General features: G+C 42.4%; 1 protein-coding gene across 4 annotated transcripts in view; it reads left to right on the top strand.

Annotated features, from left to right (window-relative positions):
* Positions 1-21,898, top strand: part of ICA1 (islet cell autoantigen 1, 69kDa) — a 211,433-nt gene that overhangs the window by 183,287 nt on the left and 6,248 nt on the right. For 3 of the 4 annotated variants that reach the window (XM_006880238.1, XM_006880237.1, XM_006880239.1), the window contains one exon: positions 12,480-12,749. In XM_006880238.1, coding sequence (XP_006880300.1) covers positions 12,480-12,749 — 270 coding nt within the window. Of the gene's footprint in view, positions 1-12,479; positions 12,750-21,898 lie in introns of those variants that run through there. The other variant, XM_006880240.1, reaches the window with a different exon arrangement.

Below are 21,898 nucleotides of genomic sequence, written 5' to 3'. Positions count from 1 at the left end.
TTTCTAGAGTGTGAGAGGAAGAAAGTATCTGCAGAAAACAGGCCCCTGGTTAAAGTTTTATTTTTGTTTTGTTTTCCAAGACAGACAGGAACCACAACTATGGTCTTACCTTTACAGGGCTTCAGCGTATAAACCTGAGGGCAGAAACCTGTTTTCCTTATTCCTATCCTGCTTTAGGCAATAGCCTGCAGGCCTGTGCTTTCATCCAGGCCTGTGATTATTTTGTCAGAATGACTACTCAGATGTAAATATTGAAGGCCCTATCAGGTGAAGAGAATAATAAACAAGCAGTTCTTAAACAAGGCAATAAGCAGATTGCCTTGCATGCCTCCAACTGACATTTTAAAATTTTGCCTTTGGCTTAAGGATAAACTCTGTTGCAGGAATTAATGCATTTTTAAGATCTCTCTTTTAGAGTTTGAGTGGTTAAACCTTACCAAAGTGAGAGGAAGCAAGTAATATTAATAGCTACTCAGTACTCAAGGCTCTCTTGATTGCATAAGAAGTTTACATTATCAGCAACCCAGAAGACGGGCAATCAGAACCACCGGGAAGAACTATGGAAGAAAAGCCGACCGTTTGCTTCTGTAACAATACCAGCCTGGAAGACTTTATGGAGCTCAGTTCTACTCTGTAGCACATGGGGTCACCAGGAGTCAGAATTGGCTCAATAGGACCAAGTTTTGTGGTTTTGAGTGCCCACTGCTAAGCTTTGCCTGTCTTAGCCTTTAGCAAATGTAATTTAGTACCGCAAAGAGCTCTGAAGGCCCAACGGTCAAATCCACCAGCTACTGCATGGGAGGAGAATCTCCTTCCATGCAATTTACTGCCTCTGAAGACGCGCTGGAGGGTCAACGATGAGTCGGCCAACAGGACAGTAAATAACAACAACATGTATGCTCCTGTTTATTTTTATATGAAGGGTTTTCTTTTTTCCTCCTATTCCCACCATTTCTCTTTATGTACATTTCACCATTGCTTTTATCAGCTTCTAATTTCTTTAATAAACTTAATTTTTAGAACAAGCGGTATGTTCACATTAGTACCAAAAAAACCAAGATTATAATAAAAAGTAATAAAAATGTCATTTCCATCCCTATTCCCAGCCATTTGTGCCAGTGTCCCCAAACCTCAGTGCACCCTCCCATATTCATGTCCATTGTTATTGTTGTTGTTAAGTTCCATTAAGTCAGGTACAATTCATAGTGCCCCATGAGCAGATATGAACCCTGTCCAGTCCTGGTTCTATCTTCTGATATATTTGATCTCATTGCTGCAACACCATATCATCCCTTCTCAGTGAAGGTCTTTCACTCTTTCACTGATCCTCCACTTTCCAAGCATAAGGTCTCCTACCAAGGATTATCCTCTCCTACCAACATGTCCAAAGTATATGAGACGAAGCTTAGCCATCCTTGTCTCCAAGGAACACTCCGGCTGCATTTTATGCAAGACATGTTTGTTCTTTTGGCAGTCCACAAGACACTCAGCACTCTTCTCCAACACCACAACTCAAAGGCTTCGATCTTTCTTCTGTCATTCTTACTCATTGTCCAGTTCTCAAATGCATATCAGATCAGAAAAGACTGTGGCTTGAGTTAGGCACACCTTAGTCTTTAAGTTGCTATCATTGCTCTTCAATACTATAAAGAAGTCCCAGAAAGCACATTTTCCCAGTACAGAACATCTTTTTTATTTCTTGACTACTGGTATCAGTGGTATTGATTGTGGATCCAAACAAGATGCAATCATTGACAACTTTAGTCTTTTCTCTATCTGTCACAATGTTGCCTATTTGCCCATTGGTGAGGATCTTTGTTTTCTTGATCTTGAGATGTAATCCATATTGAAGGCTGTAGGTTTTAAATTTGTGTGGCAAGCATTTCAAATCATTTTCACTTTGAGCAAGCAAGCATAGCAGCTGGTAGAATCATACCATGTGCCTTTGGGTTGGCTGTGCAACTTTGCTGTGCTCTACAATGGATGAAAATGGTATTTGTAAGCAGGCAGGAAGATTGATTTGACTTTGTCACTGCCAAATCTCAAAGCTTTCCTTTGGTGATTAGCCCTTCCCTACTCTCTGCTGCCTCTTCAGTGCTGACAGCCCATAGGCCAGCATCGGCTTCAAAGCATTAACATGGCCCCTGGAATGACAGAAAACTTGAGGTGACTGAAAAGAACATTCATTAATTTGTTGACTTTAAAATGTATATTCTTTGGAAACTGCCGCAAGGCCCAATCTTGAATTAAAGCACTGATTATAATATGCAAGACATTAAACAGTCAAGAAATAAAAAGAACTTAATCCAGGGATGGCTGACTTTATAGGACTTACGGGCTATAAGCCCTAGCACCCTGCTGCTTGAGGCTGTTCATTCCCAGTGGTAATTCTGTTTGACGATGAATAGCTAACTGGAGAATAATGATATCAGGAAGCCTACCAATTAGTACAATAGCAATAATTCTCAAGGATCTATTGTCTGGAATATCTCTCTAATTCAATATCATAATGAAATGTGTTTCCCCCATACTAAATAGATAATCAAATAGAAAACTCGTATTTGACTACCATTTAGAAAATGGTTTGAGTGAAAGAGAAGCTCAGTGATATTTTCAAATGTTTGTATCTGGCTTTAATGTCACCTTCAGACCACATGTAATGATCTCAACCCCAATTCTTGAATTATAACTAGCAGAAGTATTTATGTCCTTCAGAGTCCCAGGTCTGTTGAACAGTCAGTAAGTGACCAAACAAAAAAGGTTCCTAAGAAATGGGAGAGCTTAATGAGTTTCATCTCACCTAAGTGTTTTAACTTGGCCACACCCAAAAGGTTTCTCTCTAGGACAAGACTAATAAAGCCAAATGGGAAGAGGAATTATCTGAATTATAGTTACTTTTCTTCGTGCCTCTGGATATTGTGGTTCCATATTATAGCTCCATATCAGGGAACTCTGGTGGTCTAGTGGTCTAGTGTCAAGAAGCTGAGCTGCAATCCCAAAGGCACATGGTTCAAGGCCACCAGCTGCTCTGCGCAAGAAGGTTGGGCAATCTCCTCCCATGCAATTAACTGCCTCTGAAAACTCACCAGAGGCTCAACTGTGGATTGGTTCTGACTCTATGGTACACAACAACAACAACACAACATCAGAATTGTTAGGTACCATAAATCTGGGTGAGAGCCCATTTCCTATAGTGATAATGCATGTTTGTATGTCTGCACCCAGAATTTTCTCCTCTCATTATTCATGTATTGCTGATTAGGGATCTTATAAAGTCTTGGATAGTATACTTGGTTGCTAACCAAAAGATTGGAGGTTTCAGTCCACTTAGAGGCAGTGGTCAGGGAAAAAGAAATCTACTTTTGAAAAATCAACCATTTAGCTTTATGGAAAACACATCTACTTTGGCATATACTTAAGAATCCTATGGACAAAATGGTGAACAATCCAGGAATCATTAAAAGAAGATGGAAGAAGTATACAGAGTCACTGTACCAAAAAGAATTGGTTGACACAGAAGAATTTCAAGAAACAACATATGATCAAGAGGCAATGGTGATAAAGGAGGAAGTTCAGGCTGCTCTGAAGGACCTGGCAAAGAATAAAGCCCCAGGAATTGATGGAATACCAATTTATGCATTTCAGCAAACAGAAGCTGCCCTGGACATGTTTACCAAGTTGTGCCAAGAAATCTGGAGGACAACCACCTGGCCAGCTGACTGGAAGAGATCCATATTTATTCCCATTCTAATAAAAGGTGACCTTACAGAGTGTGAAAATTATTGAATAGTATCACTGATATCACTTGCAAGCAAAATCCTGCTGAAGATAATCCAAAAAACAACTGGAATATCACATTGGCAGAAATACAAGCTGGATTTAGAAAAGGTTATGGCACTAGAGGTTATTGCAAATGTCAGATGGATCTTGTCAGAAAGCAAAGAGTAGCAGGGGGATATCTATGTGTTTTTCATTGACTATGAAAAGGCATTTGATTGTGTGGATGACAACAAATTGTGACTAACCTTGAGGAGAATGTGAATCCCAGAACACTTTATCATTCTTATGAGAAGCAGGAATGGCATCCACTTCCTAAACTTGATGCCTCTGGAAACTCTACAAACTCTCTAAACTCTACAAATTCTCTAAACTATAAATATATAGAAATGATGTTAATTATAGAACAGAGTTCAGGTCATTTGTGCAAAGCTTACTCTTAGTCGTATTCAACTTGATGGCACTTAACCACTGCTAAATGAGATTAATACTGTTATATCTGGAGAAACACTCTTCCATGTTGTGCATCACTCTTTGTCAATGTGCTGTATGAAGTAACCTGGGTTTGCTGTGATGCTGAACCTTGTGCCACTGGGGTATCAAATACCAGAATGATTTTTTCAATGTGGACAGTGTTTGGTGAAGCTCCCAGTTGTAAGACAGGTTTGGAAGCAGGAATGGCACCCACTTCCTAAACCACGTGCCTCTGGACACTCTATGAACTTGGAGAAATGACGATAGTTATGGAAATGCATTAGGTCTTTTGTTCATAATGTGGCTCTCAATTCGATGGCAATCAACAACAGTATGCTTAGAACAGGAAGCAATCCTCAGAACAGAGCAAGGAAACAGTGCATGGTTCAAAATCAGGAAAGGAGTGTGTCAGGGATGTGTCCTGTCTCCATACCTTTTCAGTCCATATGCAGAACAGATCATTTGGAAGGCTGGACTTTATGAGGAGGAATGTGGTATCAACAACCTATGTTATGCTGATGACATAAGCTTGCTTGCTGAAGGTCAAGGACTGTAGTCTTCAGTATGGATTGAAGCTCAACATCAAAAAGTCAAAGATTCTCACCAGTGGGCCAATTGGCAGCACCATGATAGATGGAGAAGAGATTGAAATTGTTAACAATTACAGCTTGCTCGACTCCACAATCAACACTCTTGGTACCAGCAGTCAGGAAATCAAAAGACAAATTGCACTGGGAAAATCTACTGACAGTGACTTCTCCAGAGTACTGAGAAGCAATAACATCATTCTAGAGGCTGAGATGTACCTGATCCAGGCCATAATCTTTATAATTGCTGTGCATCAGAGAACTGGACAGTGGCAAAGGATGACAGAAGAAGTGAAGCCTTTGAGTTGTGGTGCAGGAGAAGAGTCTTGAACTTACCATAGACCGCCAAGAAAACAAATAGGTCTGTCTTGGAGAGGGTGAAACCAAGTTTCTTCTTGAAGACTAGGATTGTGAAGCTCCATCTCACATACTTTGGGCACATGGCCAGGGGGACCAGTCCTGAAAGAAGGACATCATGTTCAGAAGGGTGGAGAGACAGCACAGGAGAGGAAGACCCTGGATGAGATGGGCTGATACAGTAACTGGGATCAGAGTCAGTTAGACTGGCTCAGGACAGGGCAGGCTTCAGAGCTCTTGTATGTATGGTCGCTATGCGTTCTGACTCAATGGAACTTAACAACAACAACATGATATATGGGGAGTCATGGAAGTAAATATTAACTAGGTGGCATATGGTTTGTAGGAATCATATGTTTCCTCGTTTGCATTCATTATGGTAAACACTAAATTCATCCGTCAGCTTTCCCTCAGCCCTCTTTTTCACTGTCCTAGAATGTATCCCTAACCTTGATCGTCTCATAAGCTACTGCTAGCTACCCTTTCAAAATAAAATACTGTTCCTGTGCAATCAACGGAGGGTCAGCCCTTCTGTGCAGAGAATGATTTCCCATCCTACCCTACCTCCCCCAATACCAAGTCTTGCACTTTTTTCAATAAATTTGCTTAGTTGTTATGAACTTATACTGACTTGGGGAAGCCAGCTTGGGGTTTATCAAAAATCTTTCCTTGGTGACTACTCACAGTTTAACACCATTGTTTTGCTTTGCTTTTTGATGGATAGATGGTGTGATTTCTCCTCTCCATTGAAACATGATCTATGCTTTTTTTCTTTCTTTTTTTTCCTTTTTTTATATTTTCTATTTTACCAGATGGGAGTTTTGAGAAACCATCTTCTTGAATTCTATCTAAGGACCTTTTTAATTTTTTTCACTAGAACTTTTGTATTAAGAATTGTAAATTCTGTTATTGTTGTTGTTAGATGTCTCTGTAAGGTGGTTTCCTGCCCTTCCTACCTTCATACCCTCTTTTGAGTGATGTGAGGCTAGTGTTGGCGTTTGGGGTTTTTTTTCATCTGTGTTGCAAATGTGCGGCCTTTGCAATTAGTCATTGTGTCAAGAGTAGGTACCAGGGATAAAACCAGAGAAACAGTCTTCCTGTTTAGCATCAGATGATGGTACCTTAAGTGACATTTGTCTGTTTGTTTTCCTGTGCTCTCATCTTTGGTCCATGAAGTTATGTTTCCATTTTCTGCGTTCCTAATTTGTGCTGAGGTCATCAAACTCAGTATGGTTTTAAAAAATATTACATGAGCTCGCGGTCACTCATTTCACACCTTGGCTTCCTGTTACCCATACTTGCCTACACTGAAGAGAACTTCCCCTGTGTTTTCACACAGCTAGAATGCATTGGTTCAGGATCAGTTCTCCAAGGGAATTTTTCCTGAGGGCATGGGAACTGTTTAACAGTTTGTAACCCCTTGCCAGAATAAGCAGGCATGCCAAGTAGTTCCACCCTCCCAGCCATTGCCTTCTAGGTATCTGCAGCCAAGAGCTTTGCCTGGTTGCCCGTGGAACCATCTGACCATAGCAACCATCACAACTCAGGAAAGCTCAAATAGTAGTTTGTGTGAGAGAATTTTTTTTTTTTTAAATAGAGTCTATCTTCATTTTCTAGGGCTGCTGTAAGGAAATGCCACAAAGTGTGGGTGGCATTGAAGAACAGAACTTGAAAAATTATCAGGCATGAAGAGCAGAATTCCACACCAGGGAGATGGCCTTGTTGACCCTTCCTAAGAGTTTTGATGGGAGATAGTTCCAGCCTCCCATGGTTCCCAGTGGTCCTTGGTTTTCCTTAGTGTGGAAATGCATCTTCCCTTGGTGTCTTCTCTGTGTGTATTCTCTTATTTAATAAGACCTATTCAAAACTATAACATCTCAAAAAATCCTTTTTCCAAGTTGGGTCATATTCACAAAAGTAAGAGTTAAAATGCCAATCTTTGTGTTGAGGGGAAATAATTCACTGAATAAGAGGTTCTGAAGTGAAAACAGTATGCCCCATTGAGAAAACAGCCGGACCTACACGTGCCAGGGTCCCCAAGCAGATAATGGATGATTAATGAATGATGTTGGGCAGGCCATCTTAATTTAGGTAGGGATCTTGGGTTTCCTCATCCCAGCTTAGAGGAATGTCTTTCTCTTCATCTGTGAATTACTTAGAGGAGTTGCTTTCTCAAATCCCTTTCAGCTATCTCCTCCTGGGGCACCTCACTGGGAAGAGAGCAGCAAATTTCCACATAGGAGGCAGGAAAGTGTGTCAGAAAAAGTCAAGTAGAGGTGTTTTGCTTGAATTATAAGCCACTCAGAAGGAAGTGTTGATGGCTTACTGAATGATTTACCTTAAAGCTTATACAGAAAGGTCAAGAATACCACTGTAAATACTAGTACGCTGATCATTTGAAAGGAAGCTGTTGAAGATTCAAGTAAGGGAGGAAGAATGATATAGCTGGCTGAAGTAAAGACACATAGCAGGAAGGTGCCAGCAGCCTAACCAGGGGCCAAACCCCAAAGAGCTTCTGAGTCAGGGATTTGTTTTCAGGGCTCAGGGAGTAACTTGAAACTGGGGGAGGAGAGATTTGAGACCCTTCCATGGTAAGATTGGAATCATGAGAATAGATAAAATCTTTTGTAGAGAACACAGGGAGGAGAGATTGGGGGGCATCCAAGTGGAGTACCTCATGGCAATTCCAAGGAAGTCACAGCATCTCCAAAAAGGCAGCAACACAGAGTGCTACAGAGGTTGAGACCTGAGGCTAGGGAGCTGGGTTAGGCTGTGCAAACCTCACAGGTGACTTCCAGAGAGCCGTCTCAGGATACGATAGGTGCCAGAACTGAACTGCAAGGGGCTGAAAAAAAGAATGGCGACACACTAGAGTGTCTGACTGTGGAGGAAAACCAAACTGGAATGAGGTTATGTGCTATCTAATCAGAACCACCTCACAGCTGAGCCTCCAGTAGATTTTCAGAGGCTGGAAACTGCACTGGGGGAGATTATCCATCTTAATATCATGGCATAGCCGGTGGATTCGAACTGCCTACTTTTGGGTTGGCAATTCAACTCCTTACCCATGAAGCCACTAGGATCTCTGAAACTAGAATCGTAATTTAAAATTAAAGTTATAAAAAAAAAAATTAAAATTATTTCAGATTATTAAGTGGATTCGAACCGCCTGCTTTGGGGTTGGCAACTCAACTCCTTACCAATGAAGCCACTAGGATCTCTGAAACTAGAATCGTAATTTGAAATTAAAATTATTATTTCAGATTATTATCAGGTGCTGGGATGTGCACATGTCATCTGCTGCCAGGAAAAGCAGAACTTAAGGGTGAAAGACTGCAGATGTCGTACTGAATAGTAACAGGAGAGGAAGGAATAATTCAGAGGGGCTAACGTGAGGCGAGGGCTGCCAGAGTGTCATAGAATTGGAGGCACAGAGGTGAGAGTTTGGGAATGTCCTGTCTGTTGGCTGTCCTCTCTCTCTCACCCTCTCCCCCTCCCTGTCTCTCTCTCCCTCTGTCCCTCTCTCCTTCTGTCCCTCTGTCCTCTCTCTCTCTCTCTCTTAGTGAAGTTGGATCTTGGGTTATCTGACATGACAATTATCCTGGAGACATGGCAGGCTGTGAAGAGTACAAGGAACTTGGAGTAGCATCTGTGGACTTGAGATGAGTGTTCCACAGTCGCAGTTCATCCTTTAAGCCCTTACATCCCAGTAACAACACTTGTTCATAGGTAAGGGCGGAAGCCCTGCCTCCCGTTGTGTATCTGCTAGCAAGGCTCCTCTTAAAGAGCTAACCAGATCCCCCTGTCTTCTCACTTGCACTCAGTGTTCTCTTAGTTGAGCTGAATTGTTTTCCAAGAAAGTGATAGCATGATTTGTAAGAGCCAACTGACTGGTGTTATATCTCAAGTCTCAACTTGTCTAGTTTCAGACCTAAGCCTGTCCTTTCTTACTTGTAATTAAGTTTTTCTTACAAGTTATGTATAGCAATTTCAAGCATGTTAATTATCAGTGCCATAATTGGGAGGTTTCCCTGTTTTCTGGCTCAAGTCAGTGCCAGTTTCATTGCTTTTAGCTAAGTACTAACTCTCTTAAAAGAGAAAATGTTCACTGTGCCTTGTACATTAACTGTTAAGTTATCAGGACCCTACACAACAGGCCAGACTCAATGGTAGATTTTAGTACATGCAAAATCTCTATTCTCAACTTCATGGAGACAGTTGAACCTCACTGCAGGTCCTTTACGCACCTCTGTCACTATTTGAGTGTAATGTTATTGTTGTTATGTACTGTTGAGTGAGAAACAACTGATAGCTGACACTCCAGCTGGTTTTCAGAGGCTGTGAATCACCTGGGAGGAGACAGTGCAACTCCTTACCACTGAGCCACTAGAGCTCGCTGTATATACTAGAAAATAGATCGATTCTGTTGTTGTTATTGTTACAAGTGATAGAAACACACCTGCAAGTGATTTTAAAAGTTTAATTGGTTTAATAAATATAAATAAAATGAAGTATTGGTCCAGGTATCTGGGGACACATCGTAATGACTTGACTTCAGTTAAGGCAGGATCAAGAGGTTTGTTTATACAATGTTACCAGAATTTCTCTCTCCAACACGTCAGGCTATTCCCCTTCATATTTTTGCTTGTCCCTGAAACTGTCAAACTTTAGAGTTTTGAATCCCAAAGAGGGAGACCATCTTCCATTTTTATATACCAAACTCTGAGCAGCTTTGGGCAAACTCCCTCCTCTAAGCCAATCACCATGATTGAAGAGATGGAGGTTCTTAGGGATCTCAAGACTCATCAGGATCACTTACAGGCAGTAGTTCTTCAGCGAGAAAACCCGAAGAAAGGGGAAGTGGTGTGGCCTAGATAAAACAACAGAATTCATTATGGATACCAAAGGACAGAACCTAAACATGAGAACGAAGACAGAGCCATTCCAGACCAGTTATTTTGGAAGGCTCAGTGTTTATTTGTTGTTGCACGTGTTAGTCATGCTCTTCCCTAGATGGATTTCTAGATCAAAGCTGTGCAAATTCCCCCAAGGGTTTGATTTAGCAGAGGGCTGTGCAGAATGACTGCAGGAGGAAGACACTTAATTCCCCACACTCATTTAAAGTCAGCTTTTCTTCTCAGGTCTACACATTGGCTTGAACTGGTTCCAAAAAGCAAATTTGACTCTGTAGTCTAGAAATTCTGAGCATGAGTTTGGGCATTTTAAGTTCCACCTGAAAGAAGGAAGTGCAGAAATTGGTGATACTAGTTCGCATAGGAAGGATGGCACAGAGAGAAGAGGGTGCGGAGGGCTGTCGGTGGACACACCCTGCCCTCGCTGGGCCCACGCTCCTTCTTCACACAGGGGTGCTGTGCGGCCTCTGCCTTGCTTTACCCACAGGGCACCGTTTCTGTGAACACTGCTTCCACAGAACTGCCTCCCAAGCTCGTTTTAAATGCTGTTTTCTCCTTTCACCCCTCCACCTCCAGGCTAAGTCTCAGTGAAAATTTCTGTGATAACAAAAACAATGAGAGTGCTTAAACTAGATTGTTGTCCAATTAAAGCAATGTTTTGCCACTACTTTTAAACCACAGTGATATGAGAGTAGGTAGACTCCCTCACTCCCAGATTTATGATCAGTCTGCTCAGCACATCAAAAACTCCCTTAATCTCTAGATCTTCATGTAAAGTGTGGTTGAAAATAGATCCAATAAAGCTGACAGAGATAAGCTTTTTTAATGGCCTCACATACTAATTATCATACATTTGAAGAAAACTTGTTGATTAACTTGATTTGGCAGTGACAGAATTACAGTATAGTGCAGAAAAAAAAAACCATAAATACATAGTAACTTTCCTTCCCTTCACCACTTACAACAAAATGTAGTTTTAAATGCTACAACAAGCCATGATTAAATTAGTCCTTGGTTCTCAAAATATGTTGGCAACTCAGTGAAAGCTCTTGTGTGGTTTCTGGTACTTGTACACCATTCTATATGGGTTCAATAGTGAGTGTGTTCATCTTTGTGAATATCCTAAGGAGGCTTTTCTTTGAAATTTTCCTTCTAGCTAGGTAATGAGGTTTAAACAGAGGGGATTTTTGTTCTTGATATCGTTTAGCCTTCTTACTAACAATCTGAAGTGAGCATTATTAGTGTTATTATATTTGTTTGTTGTTTGATGCCATCGAGTCGTAGACTCATAGCGACCCTATGAACGAACAGCCCGAGCACTGTTCGTACATAGAGTTTCCGGAGGCAAGCCATTTCGGAAGTGGATGCCACTCCTGCTTCCAGAGTGTTATTATAGATGAGAAAATATGAAGGTCAAAGTCTACCTCGGTCTCAGATCAGGTGAAGGGTACTGCTAGGATTTGCCCTCAATCTGTTGCTCTCCAGTGTCTCTAAGATAAGACACCAATCCTTAGTCATTCCCTGAATGTCCTAGTCAGTCCAAGTGTTCATGCAGCTGTGTTTTAGAGGAGAAAGCAAGAATGTCTTCCTTGGCCAAGCTGGAATCCTGATCCCTTTTCCCCTTACTCCCTGCACCAGTCAGGCAGGATAGGGTGAATGTTTTGAACACCCACCGTGGACAGCAGAACAGGCTGCCACATGGTGTGTGTGTGTGTGTGTGTGTGTGTGTGTGTGGTTCTACCCAGGCACTGTGGCCTGCAGGCTTGTCTGGGAAATTCAGGCAGCTATACAAACAAAGAATGCACATCCTGTCATGCTTTCAATCCTGGTTTTGTTTCATATCAGAAAACATAGTACGATAGCTTGCTCATACAGTAAGGAAAAGCCAGACCCTAGTATGTTGTGGTAAATATTTAAATGTAACCCTAAAGCCCTACTGCATAAGGGGTTACACTGCCAACCCAATGGCAGACAATCCAAATCCACCAGCTAGACCTTGGAGGAAGATGGAGTTTCCCCCGGTGCAACTCAAAGCCTCCAAAACCCCACCTGAGAGCCAGCTATGAGTCAGTTCTGACTGTATGGCAATGGATTGAGTTTGTTTAAAAAGATTCTCAGAAATTGGGCTTCCTTTGAGGAAAAGGAATGAGAATGGATGGGTCTAGGAATTTAATTGTGAAATCTGTCAAGAGCAGGTGCTAATGTGATTAATTTATGTTATGATATACTTGAAAACAAACAGAAAAAAAACACCCAACCAGAAACCACCTACCTGTCACCTAGTCCATCTGAGCCCTGCCCTCCTCAGGATTTATCCCCAGGTGGTATGGGCCCTCTGTGACAGTGTGTTTTGTGCCTTTACTTTAATCAGCTTGCCTGGTCCCAAAGGCAGGGACCACGGAACTCGAAGGTGCTGACAAAGATGACCTGCTGCTGCTGAATGAGATCTTCAATGCTTCCTCCCTGGAAGAAGGCGAGTTCAGTAAAGAGTGGGCTGCTGTGTTTGGAGACAGTCGGCTTAAAGAGCCCGCACCAGCTGTGGCCGCAGGAGAGCCAGACCCCAAGCCTCAGGCAGGCTCAGGATTCCTCCCTTCACAGCTTTTAGACCAAAACATGAAGGACTTGCAGGCTTCCCTTCAAGGTATGTGCTACTCTTGGGACTGAAAGAGGGTTCTTCTGTGTCTTTTTGTTCTATTTTTGGGGTGTTTTGTTCCCTATCAAAAGCATATTGTTTTTCTGGTTTGTCTTTTTGTTTTGCTTTGTTTCCTGTATTTTTCTTTTCTATCCAGTGAACCTTTAGTGGAAAACTCAGAACCCAATTCCAACTTTAAAAACGTGTCATAGCATTTACAATCTAATCTCGTCATTTTCTCCCTGTATCAACATTTCCTGTTAGTCATAGGGCAGAGCAGTCAGTGTTTCTCAGTCTTGTTGTGTGCCTTTGATTTTAGATTTCTTTCATGACGTATTTGGGAAGAAGAAACTGGCACTAATTTCTTGCTTGTCCTTGCCTGGCCATTCCTCTGAGATTTCCACATACACCACAGGAAAAGGTCCATAAACACACCTTCTCTTTTGGTGCTGACATTAATTACACTGTGGAAACTCTATTCCTAATGGATCTCTTAACTCTTGTTCACACTAATTTTTATTGTACACCCAGTCTATCTCTCCCCACATTCCAACCTCTTTCTGGCCTGACAGTCCCATTCAGTTTGGCCTGATACATGTGGCATTTTGGGCCAGACCTGAAGTAGAGTTGCCCCACTGAGCACAATGAGTCTTTAGCATGGATGAGGATTTAGGGTACATGACACTCACCAGCAGGCCAGCACACTGGTAGAGAATTGCTGACCTTTTGAGCACAATAGTATAAAGTGTGAGACCCAAAATTTAGGTTTATATTTAAATCTTTTTGAAAGAATTGGTTTGCAATTAAAATTTGTATACATTGTGTTTCATTCATGTACTTTGTGTTTCATACATTTCTTAATTCATTTTGTGTTTCATACAATCATTCCCGTATACTGTGTTTTATAAAATTAATCACCACTGATCACCCACTACCACCCCATCTTTCAGGTCTCCGTTAGATCTGTCCTAATTCCTTCACTCCCTCTTTCCACCCACAAAACTCTGTGACCCCATGATCTTACACTCTTCCCACCCTCAGTCCCCATGCTGCTTCTTTTTTTGGTATTTTATATACATCTTACTAGTTATCCTTCTATTTCTACAATAATGGTCGTATGCAGTGTTTGTTCTTATGGGACTGAGTTAGTTCAGCCAGCATAATGTTCTCTAGCCTCTCCCATGTCAATTTAAATCTTTACATGTGACTTTCTCAGCAGCCAGACCTCAGAAAGGAAGCCATTTTTTAGTATTTATTTTCAGTGCCTTTTCCCTCACTTTCTGTCACATTGATCATAAGAGAGGTATGGCTGTTATGACATTCTTGGATTGTTTTGGTTTTACTGTAAATTTACGCTATCTCTATAATAAACAATGTGTTTATCAGACACTTAAACCCAAGAACAAACGGCAGAACTGGAATGATTAAGTAATTATGGGCTATTAAAACCCTCAGGTTCTCAGAGATGAGATCATGGGCTCAGCAAGAAATTGGTGGGCAAGGCAAAAAAAAATTGTCTTCCCTCTTTCTTTATGAAATACTTGACTCCTTTTATCTGCTTGAGTCCTGTTTTACAGCCAACTCATTTATGTAGTAATGGAGTTTAGAGATAGCAGGAGTAAATGAAATCCAAAAATATTATCCCACCCTGCGTTTGACCCGTATTGTTCACTGGAGCAGATGTGCAATGCTGCCAACCGATTTAAGTTTCACCCCCTCACCCACTCCCTGTTGGAGGTGATAGCAAGTTGTGGAGAATTGGAAGGCAAGGAGCCCCATGTCTGCCACTGATGTGGTGGGCTGCTGGAGAGCCTCAAGAATGACGCCCTCTTGGGCTGCCCTCCAGCTCTGGGCAGACAGGTTTCCTACTGCAGTTGGGAGTCTGGTGCAGTGTTCTGCCTGGCAAGGTGGTGGAGAGTCATTTGGTGTGAGTGCCCCATGCTGACAGCTGAGAAGCCAGGGTTCCACGCCCTCTTCCTGAACATGCCAAGTGAGAAGAGCTCTGCTCAGAGCCCACAGTGGGGCCCTGAAACTATAGCTGAGAGCTCCAAAGAGCAGCAGTGACCTTGGGGCTTGGCTTCCTCTAAGTCTAAGGCGAAGGCGCAGAAACATATGTAGGTCTTGAAAAAGAGGCATTCTGATAGTAACACAAACTCAAATAATGGGGAGTAAAAAAGATTCTACAGAGAGAGGCCGTTTATTTCTCAGGCAAGAAAATCTTTAAAAACTTTCAGTTGCCCCTGTATTGGCCCCTTAGCAAGTTTCTGTTGTTTGTTCAGCTAACATTGATTAGGTCCTTCTGTGTGCCAAATACAGAACAAACAGATGAGATTCTCAGATTCTCAGAAGGAACAAACAGATATTCAACAGTAAACATAATAAATTAACAAATTAGGTGACATGTTTCAAAGTGTTCAATGTCATGGAGAAAAGAAGAAGAAGGGGAGAAAACAACAACAACAACAAAAACCCAAACAAAAAAACACCACAAAAGAAAAACCCAGAGTCCAGAGAGAGCAAGAGTTGGGAGCAGGGAAAGGTAAACTACAACTTTAAATAGGGTTCCGTTTGAGATGAGATTGAGCAAAGAGATAAAAGACATGAGAGAATTAGCCACTTGAGTATTCTGAGTAGAGGAGTAATCTGTGCAAACGTAAGGTGAGGGCATGCCTAACATGGGCAAAAAATTACAGGAAAGACTGTGTGTGGTTGGGTTAGAGCTCAAGAGCAAAGAGTAGAGGCAGCCAGAGATGATACAGAGGACTAGGCCACATAGGACCTCACAGCCACTGGAAAAACTTGGGCCTTATTTTCCACAGTGAAATTGGCCATGAGTACAGCATCTTGTTTCAATGAGGAGCACACTCTGGTTTGCTATTGGAAAGGAACATTCTGCTATCTGAAAGTTTCTTTCCTCAGTGGGAGTTCCATCAAGATCACTATTAAAAGAGTTAGTCTGTAACTCCTAATATTCTGTTTCCTTTACAGGCAAATAGATACAAAATGAATGCAATGGAATTCAAACTTAGTGAGGAAAAAAAAGGGGGAGACATTTTTAACTAGGTGGTTGGGAGAGGAGGAGCCTTGGCTATGTGGTGGATAAGAATTTTGTAGCTAAGTAAAAAGGTTGGTGACATGAACCCACCAGCTCCTGTGCAGGAGAGGGCTTTGACAAGCTGCTTCCACAGAGATTTACAGCGCTGGGAATCCTGTGAGGAAGTTCCACTAGGTCGTGCAGGGCCACTATGCGTCAGAATTGACACAGTGTCAGTGGGTTTGGGTATAGTTGGAAGGGGAAGTCCGTTCAGTCTTTACCACAGCCGCAGACTGCACTCACACTTCCGCCACTGATGGTGCCCTCTGGGGAACCTCAAAAATATATATGGGCTTCTATATAAACTGCCTATTTCAGTGATTTATTCTGTAATTAAGTCAGAACCATATTCTGTATATTTAAACCAACTTTGGTCAGGATTCCTTCTCCCACATTACCTCCTTTCCCAACCATGATCACCATCAAAAAGAAAAAGGAAAAAGGCCCTTTTTTTAGATGGCTCTCGTGGTCTAGAGGGAGCGCTGGTGGTCTAGGGGTGAGGAGCTGTGCTGCCAATGCAAAGGTCCTCCTGTGCAATTTCCTGCCTCTGAAAACCTAGTGGATTGTCAGCTTTAAGTCACTTCTGACCCAACAGTGCCAAACAGCAACAACATGATGTACAAGAGTGTTCTGTGTACATGGATTTCAAAAGCATCTGAATAACTTGAAATTGTGCTTCCTTGAAATAAAAGGAGCCCTCGTGGTGGACTGCAGTAAGAGTTGGGCTCATCATCTAAAGGTCAATGAATGAAAGCCACCAGCTGTTCCATGAGAGAAAGATGAGTTTGCCCACTACCACTTAGCGTCTCAGAAACTTGATGGAAGGTTGCCAGGAGTCAGAATCCACTCAAAAGCAGTGCAATGTCTTATAGTAAAACTGCTTCCCTGATTATCCACACCATCTCAGAAGCCAAGCTAAATAAACCACTCACTTAATTCGTCAAGAGACCAGAAAGGCTCCTTGGCTTGTTTCCTCAGTGAAACAAACAATGACAAGGAGTGCGGAGACCAGATTTTAGCCTGCAAACCCCAATTTCCCCACCCTTTCTTTACAGCAGTGGGCCAGACCGCTCAGACCCACTGTGCCTTTACAGTCTTATCAGCAAAATAAGGTCTTAGACTCACTCATTTACCAGGAAAGACCTAAAGCAGCTTCATCCACCCTCCCACAAGGGAATGTTATCTTCTTATCCCCAGGTCGTTGTTGTCGATTGCCATCAAGTCGAGGTCGACTCATAGCAACTCTATGAACAAAAGATCTAATGCCTTTTGATAGCTATCGTTCTTTCTCCAAGTTCATAGAGTGTCCAGAGGCATGTGGTTTAGGAAGTGGATGCCACTCCTGCTTCCAAATCTGTTTTACAACTGGGAGCTTCACCAAACACTGTCCACATTGGAAAAGCATTCTGGTATTTGATACCCCAATGGCACAAGGTTCAGCATCACAGCAAACCCAAGTTCCTTCATACAGCACATTGACAAAGAGTGATGTACAAAGTGGAAGAATGTTCCTCCAGCTATAACAGCACTTGTCTCATTTAGCAGTAGTTAAGAGTGTTGGGTCAAATACAACTCAGAGTAAACTTGACACAAACTACCTGAACTCTGTTCTATAATTAACATCATTTCTGTACATTTGTAAGAGAGTTTGTAGAGTTTCCAGAGGCATCTAGTTTAGGAAGAGGATGCCACTCTTGCTTCCCAACATGAATCAGTCTGGAAGCTCATCCAACCACTGTACATAATGGGCAACCATTATGGTATTTGACATGACTACGAAACAGTGTTCAGCATCACAGCAACTCCAGGGTTTTCAGTACAGCGAATAGACAAATGATTGCTGTAACTTTCAAAGAATATTCATTCTAAAATAATCAAATTTACTACAGGATTTTAAAGCCACACCCTTGAGCAGGCCTCCACCCTTAGACTAAGGCTCAAGGGCCACCCACTTTTGGGGGGGGGGAGAACAGTAACACACCACAAAAAGGATCCCAGAAACTTCCCTTATGTGACTTCCATCAAGATGAGACCACCATCAAGATGCTAGCTAGCCAGCCAATGCCTAGAGTGGAGGGAAACTCCAAGGCCCTAGGCCATCCCACAGACCCATCACCTCAATTATTAATTTTAAAGCCACACCCTCCAGGTTGCACCCACTAATCTTAGAGAGTCTGAGTTCTATTACAGTGTGATTCTGTGAAATGCCACTTCCAGATTGCAAAGTAACCATGGCCCACACTCAGTATGGCACACATATGTGGTAGGCTCAGTGTTGTGTGCTTTTTACTTGTGTTCCCTTACTTAATCTTCACTGCAACCTTACTAGGCATAAACTATTATTATTTCCATTATGCCCAGGAAACTGAGGCACAGAGAGGCTCAGTAATTTGCCCACGGTCATGCACCTCTAAGGACCAGGTTAGGCTTTTGTACCTGCATGCTCTCTATCGGCAACCTCTGCCTTTGAGCTGTCTTACTATATTCTCTTGCTTCACAGCTGGATGTGTCTGGTAGCAAAAGTGATTCCCCAACAGATTCCTTCAAGCTTCTCCTTTGAGAAGAGAAGCTGTAACGATGAGTCTGGCATCCACATCCTGGTCATACACAAAGACGTGAACATTCACGTTGTCTAGGAGGATTGTGGTTTTGAGGAGACATGGCCTCTGTCCACTACATAAGCTTAGGCTATGCTCTAAAAATGGATAATGTGAAATTGAGATTCTTTGTGAAATCGTCATTGCTTGTGCGCATGCGTGCTCAGTTTCCCTGTTGTCCTAACCCTCCATGAGGCGCAGGGGGAGCTGTACCCTCCCTGTGCAGAGGACTTAGCGTCAATGCTCCAGCCCACCTCCATGGCTCCCTCCCACTTCTGCCTTCGCCTTTCCTCCCCATTTCCTCATCTCTCCTCACTTCCTCCTCTCCTCCTTTTCTGCCTGCCATCATGTGATCTTTTCCATCTGTCCTCCCTCTGTACCTTAAACTCTAAGGGTAGAGAAATGGAGGAGGATGTTATAGGAGAACAATCACCTCTTCTTTTGTAACTTGAAGCTTTGGAACCAACCCATAGCTGACCCTCCAGCAGGTTTTCAGAGGCAGTTAATTGTGCAGGAGCAGCTACCAGGGAGCAGCTGGAGGAGAACAAAACAAAGGAACTTACATGTCCTTTGTGCTGAATACAGTCGTGCTGAAATTTTGAAGCCAAAGTTAATTTTAGATGGGATTTCTGAGAGTTTCTGAAGTTATCAGCATGATAAGGGCTGGGGTTTCCTGTGTCATGCAGTGATGAGAAAATTGTACCTTCCTGAATGTTCTGCTGCTGAGTGGGAGGGAGCTAGCCAGCAAAGCTGCCTAAGTTAGAGACTGGCAAAGCAGCAGAAACAGGCCTCTTATTCGCTATTCTTTTCTCTTCTCCACCAACACCCAAAATTTGATGTAGAAGTAAACTCTGTTACAGAAAAGAATACCAGTTGCTCAAAAATCACTGTACCTGGACATCTTTTCATTTAAGAGTCTACAAATAAAATCAGGAGACCTTGTTCCATGTTCCCATATACAGCCCTAACTGTGTTTCTTCAGGACACTCTTTAACTCTAACCAGTTCTGGGATGACGTTGTCGTCTGCGTACACATTTCCACTTAATGTTAGCATTACTTCAGACTTCGAGTTAGTGTAAAATCACCTTTCCTCCACCAAAGCTCACCACATTCCTAACTTGTCCTGACCCTGTTTACTACTAACAGAGGCCCTCAGTGAGCCTTACTCCCCCGCCTCCGGGCCTCGACCCATGCTCCTGCTGCCGCTGAGATCCTGCCATCCGCCTTCTCCCCCGATGCTTGCTTCTGCCTGATTCACGTCTCATCTCTTCCCCACACTCAGCAGCTGCTGTGAGGAGCTTCTGCTCTTCATTCTCTCTGCTCCCTGGACATCATCATTCCATGTGTCTCACCTCACTGTAAAATCTCTTTCATTCTCTGTCTTTTCTGCTCAGTTGTCGTTGGCAGGGTCCATCTATGTGGTGTTTCCTCTCGCTTCTCTACGATGTGACTGAGCACCTGGCACATAGTAGACAATACTTAGTGAATGGGTAGGTAGGTAGGACACACTGAGGAAGGGAGGGAGCAAATGTCAAATGAATCATTAATGAAGGGAGAACATGATGGGGACTTGAGGTTAGCCCTGATGTATGATGAACTACACAAAAATAGATACTCAGTTAGGCTTCATTGAGTATCTGCTACCCAGTGACTGCACTATCTGGTTTAACCTGCAAGAGCCCGTTTATTATGTAAAGCAACCAGATATGTTAAAGGGAGTTCTGGTGGCTTAATGGTAAGGAGTTGCCTTGTTAACCCAAAGATACAATTTTAATCCATCAGCTGTTCCACTTGAGAATGATGGGAAGTCTCCTCCTGTGAGTTTTACTGCCTCTGAAAACCCACTGGAGGATCAGCTATGAGTTCATTCCAACTCACTGGTACACAAAAACGAATGTCAAAGCCAGTAGAAAGTAAGTGTGCAGGTCAGGATGGTGCTTGAACTCCGTGGCTGTGGGGATCCCTTTATCCGCTCATCTGCCAAACCCATCCCATAGCTGTCCAGATCTCTCCCAGAAAATGAAATTGCATTTGTGGTAAATTTGTTACTCTGGGTCTTGGTACTCTTACTGCCCTGCTGTTCTGGCTGGCCAGTGGTTTGTTTTGTTTTGTTTTGTTGTTTTTGTTTGTTTTTTTTAAGATTTCTATTTTCCCTTATGTGGTATTGTCAGTTAAGTGTTGGGCTGTTAACCAAAAGGTCATCTGTTCAAACCCACATGCCTCTCTGAGGGAGAAGAAAGGCGATAAAGCCTGCTTCCTTTAAGATGTACAGCCTTGGCAACCCCACTGGTCACTGAGCTAGAATCTACTCAATAGTAGTGAGTTTGAGTAAACGGGACAAGGTCACCCTAAAAATTGAGTATTGTGTATTCCTACAAGTTGGTACCACATTTGATACGTCATATATAGTGGGCTGTAGGAAAGTAATTTTGTTCACACACCACTCGGTGTACCTGTGTCCCTATCCTTTATCACCTTAATTATAAATGGACGTTAGGGAGCCCTGGTGCCCTAGGGAGTAGGGAGTAGTGCTGTAAACCCCAAGCAACCCACCAGCAGCTCCTCAGGAGAAAGACAGGCAGTTTCCTCCCTTACCGTTTACAGCCTCTGAAAATCCAATGGAGGATCATCTCTCAGTCAATTCCAGCTCAAGGGCAATGAGTGGATGAAGTGACAAATGCATCTTCCCAGCCACATCATGTTTAAAATACTGTCGCAAACAGACACAAGCTAGGTAAGAGTGGATAGCAATTATGAAGATGTTAGCAATAATAAAGTCTTTTCTTTTTTGAAGGCACCAAGACATTTGAAATTTGATTCAGCATTTCATCAGTAGTCCCATCCTGCCAGCATGAGTTCCCCAAGTGACAGAAGTCCAGATTGAAATTGCAGCTGTTCTGATTTTTCTTGGGTTCAACCACCTTCACTTTGTTGCTCGTGTCAGCAGCTGTACCATTCATCCCTTCTCACCCATATATCTGAGTTTTTAGGCTGAAGCTTAATAACTGTTCTGAGAACAGAATGTAACCCAGCAAACTAGGTGTTCTGCCATGTATGGAGAGAGAAATAATAATACCCTGTGTCTTAGTGGAAATTCCCAGATCTGTTGTCCCCACAACCTTAGTCCCCAAAAGGGGTATCTTCAGACATCAATTTCCATCAATCCTCCACTGTAGAGAAACCCCAAAACCCAGAACTCTTGGTACTATTTGCTCATACAGTTCATGGGCTCTTTAAGTGAGCAGTCTTCCAAAATCTCTAATTTACAAAGCAATTCAACTAGAAGCCATTTGTTGCCCTTTTTTTTTTTTTTTTTTTAAAGCTTAAGGCAGTCTTATTAAGGGGGCTCTCAGGTGGGATTCCTTGGTCTGGTCAAACTAGTCCATAGCTGACCTTCCAATGGGTTTTCAGAGGAAGTTAATCACACAAGAAGAAATTGCCCTTTTTTTTCCTTTTTTTTTTTTTT

The sequence above is a fragment of the Elephantulus edwardii genome, unplaced genomic scaffold (genome assembly GCF_000299155.1).
Source record: "Elephantulus edwardii isolate Elephantulus edwardi_28Jun2011 unplaced genomic scaffold, EleEdw1.0 scaffold00007, whole genome shotgun sequence".
Classification (NCBI taxonomy): domain Eukaryota; kingdom Metazoa; phylum Chordata; class Mammalia; order Macroscelidea; family Macroscelididae; genus Elephantulus; species Elephantulus edwardii.
This window is presented reverse-complemented; position numbering and strand designations above follow the sequence as displayed.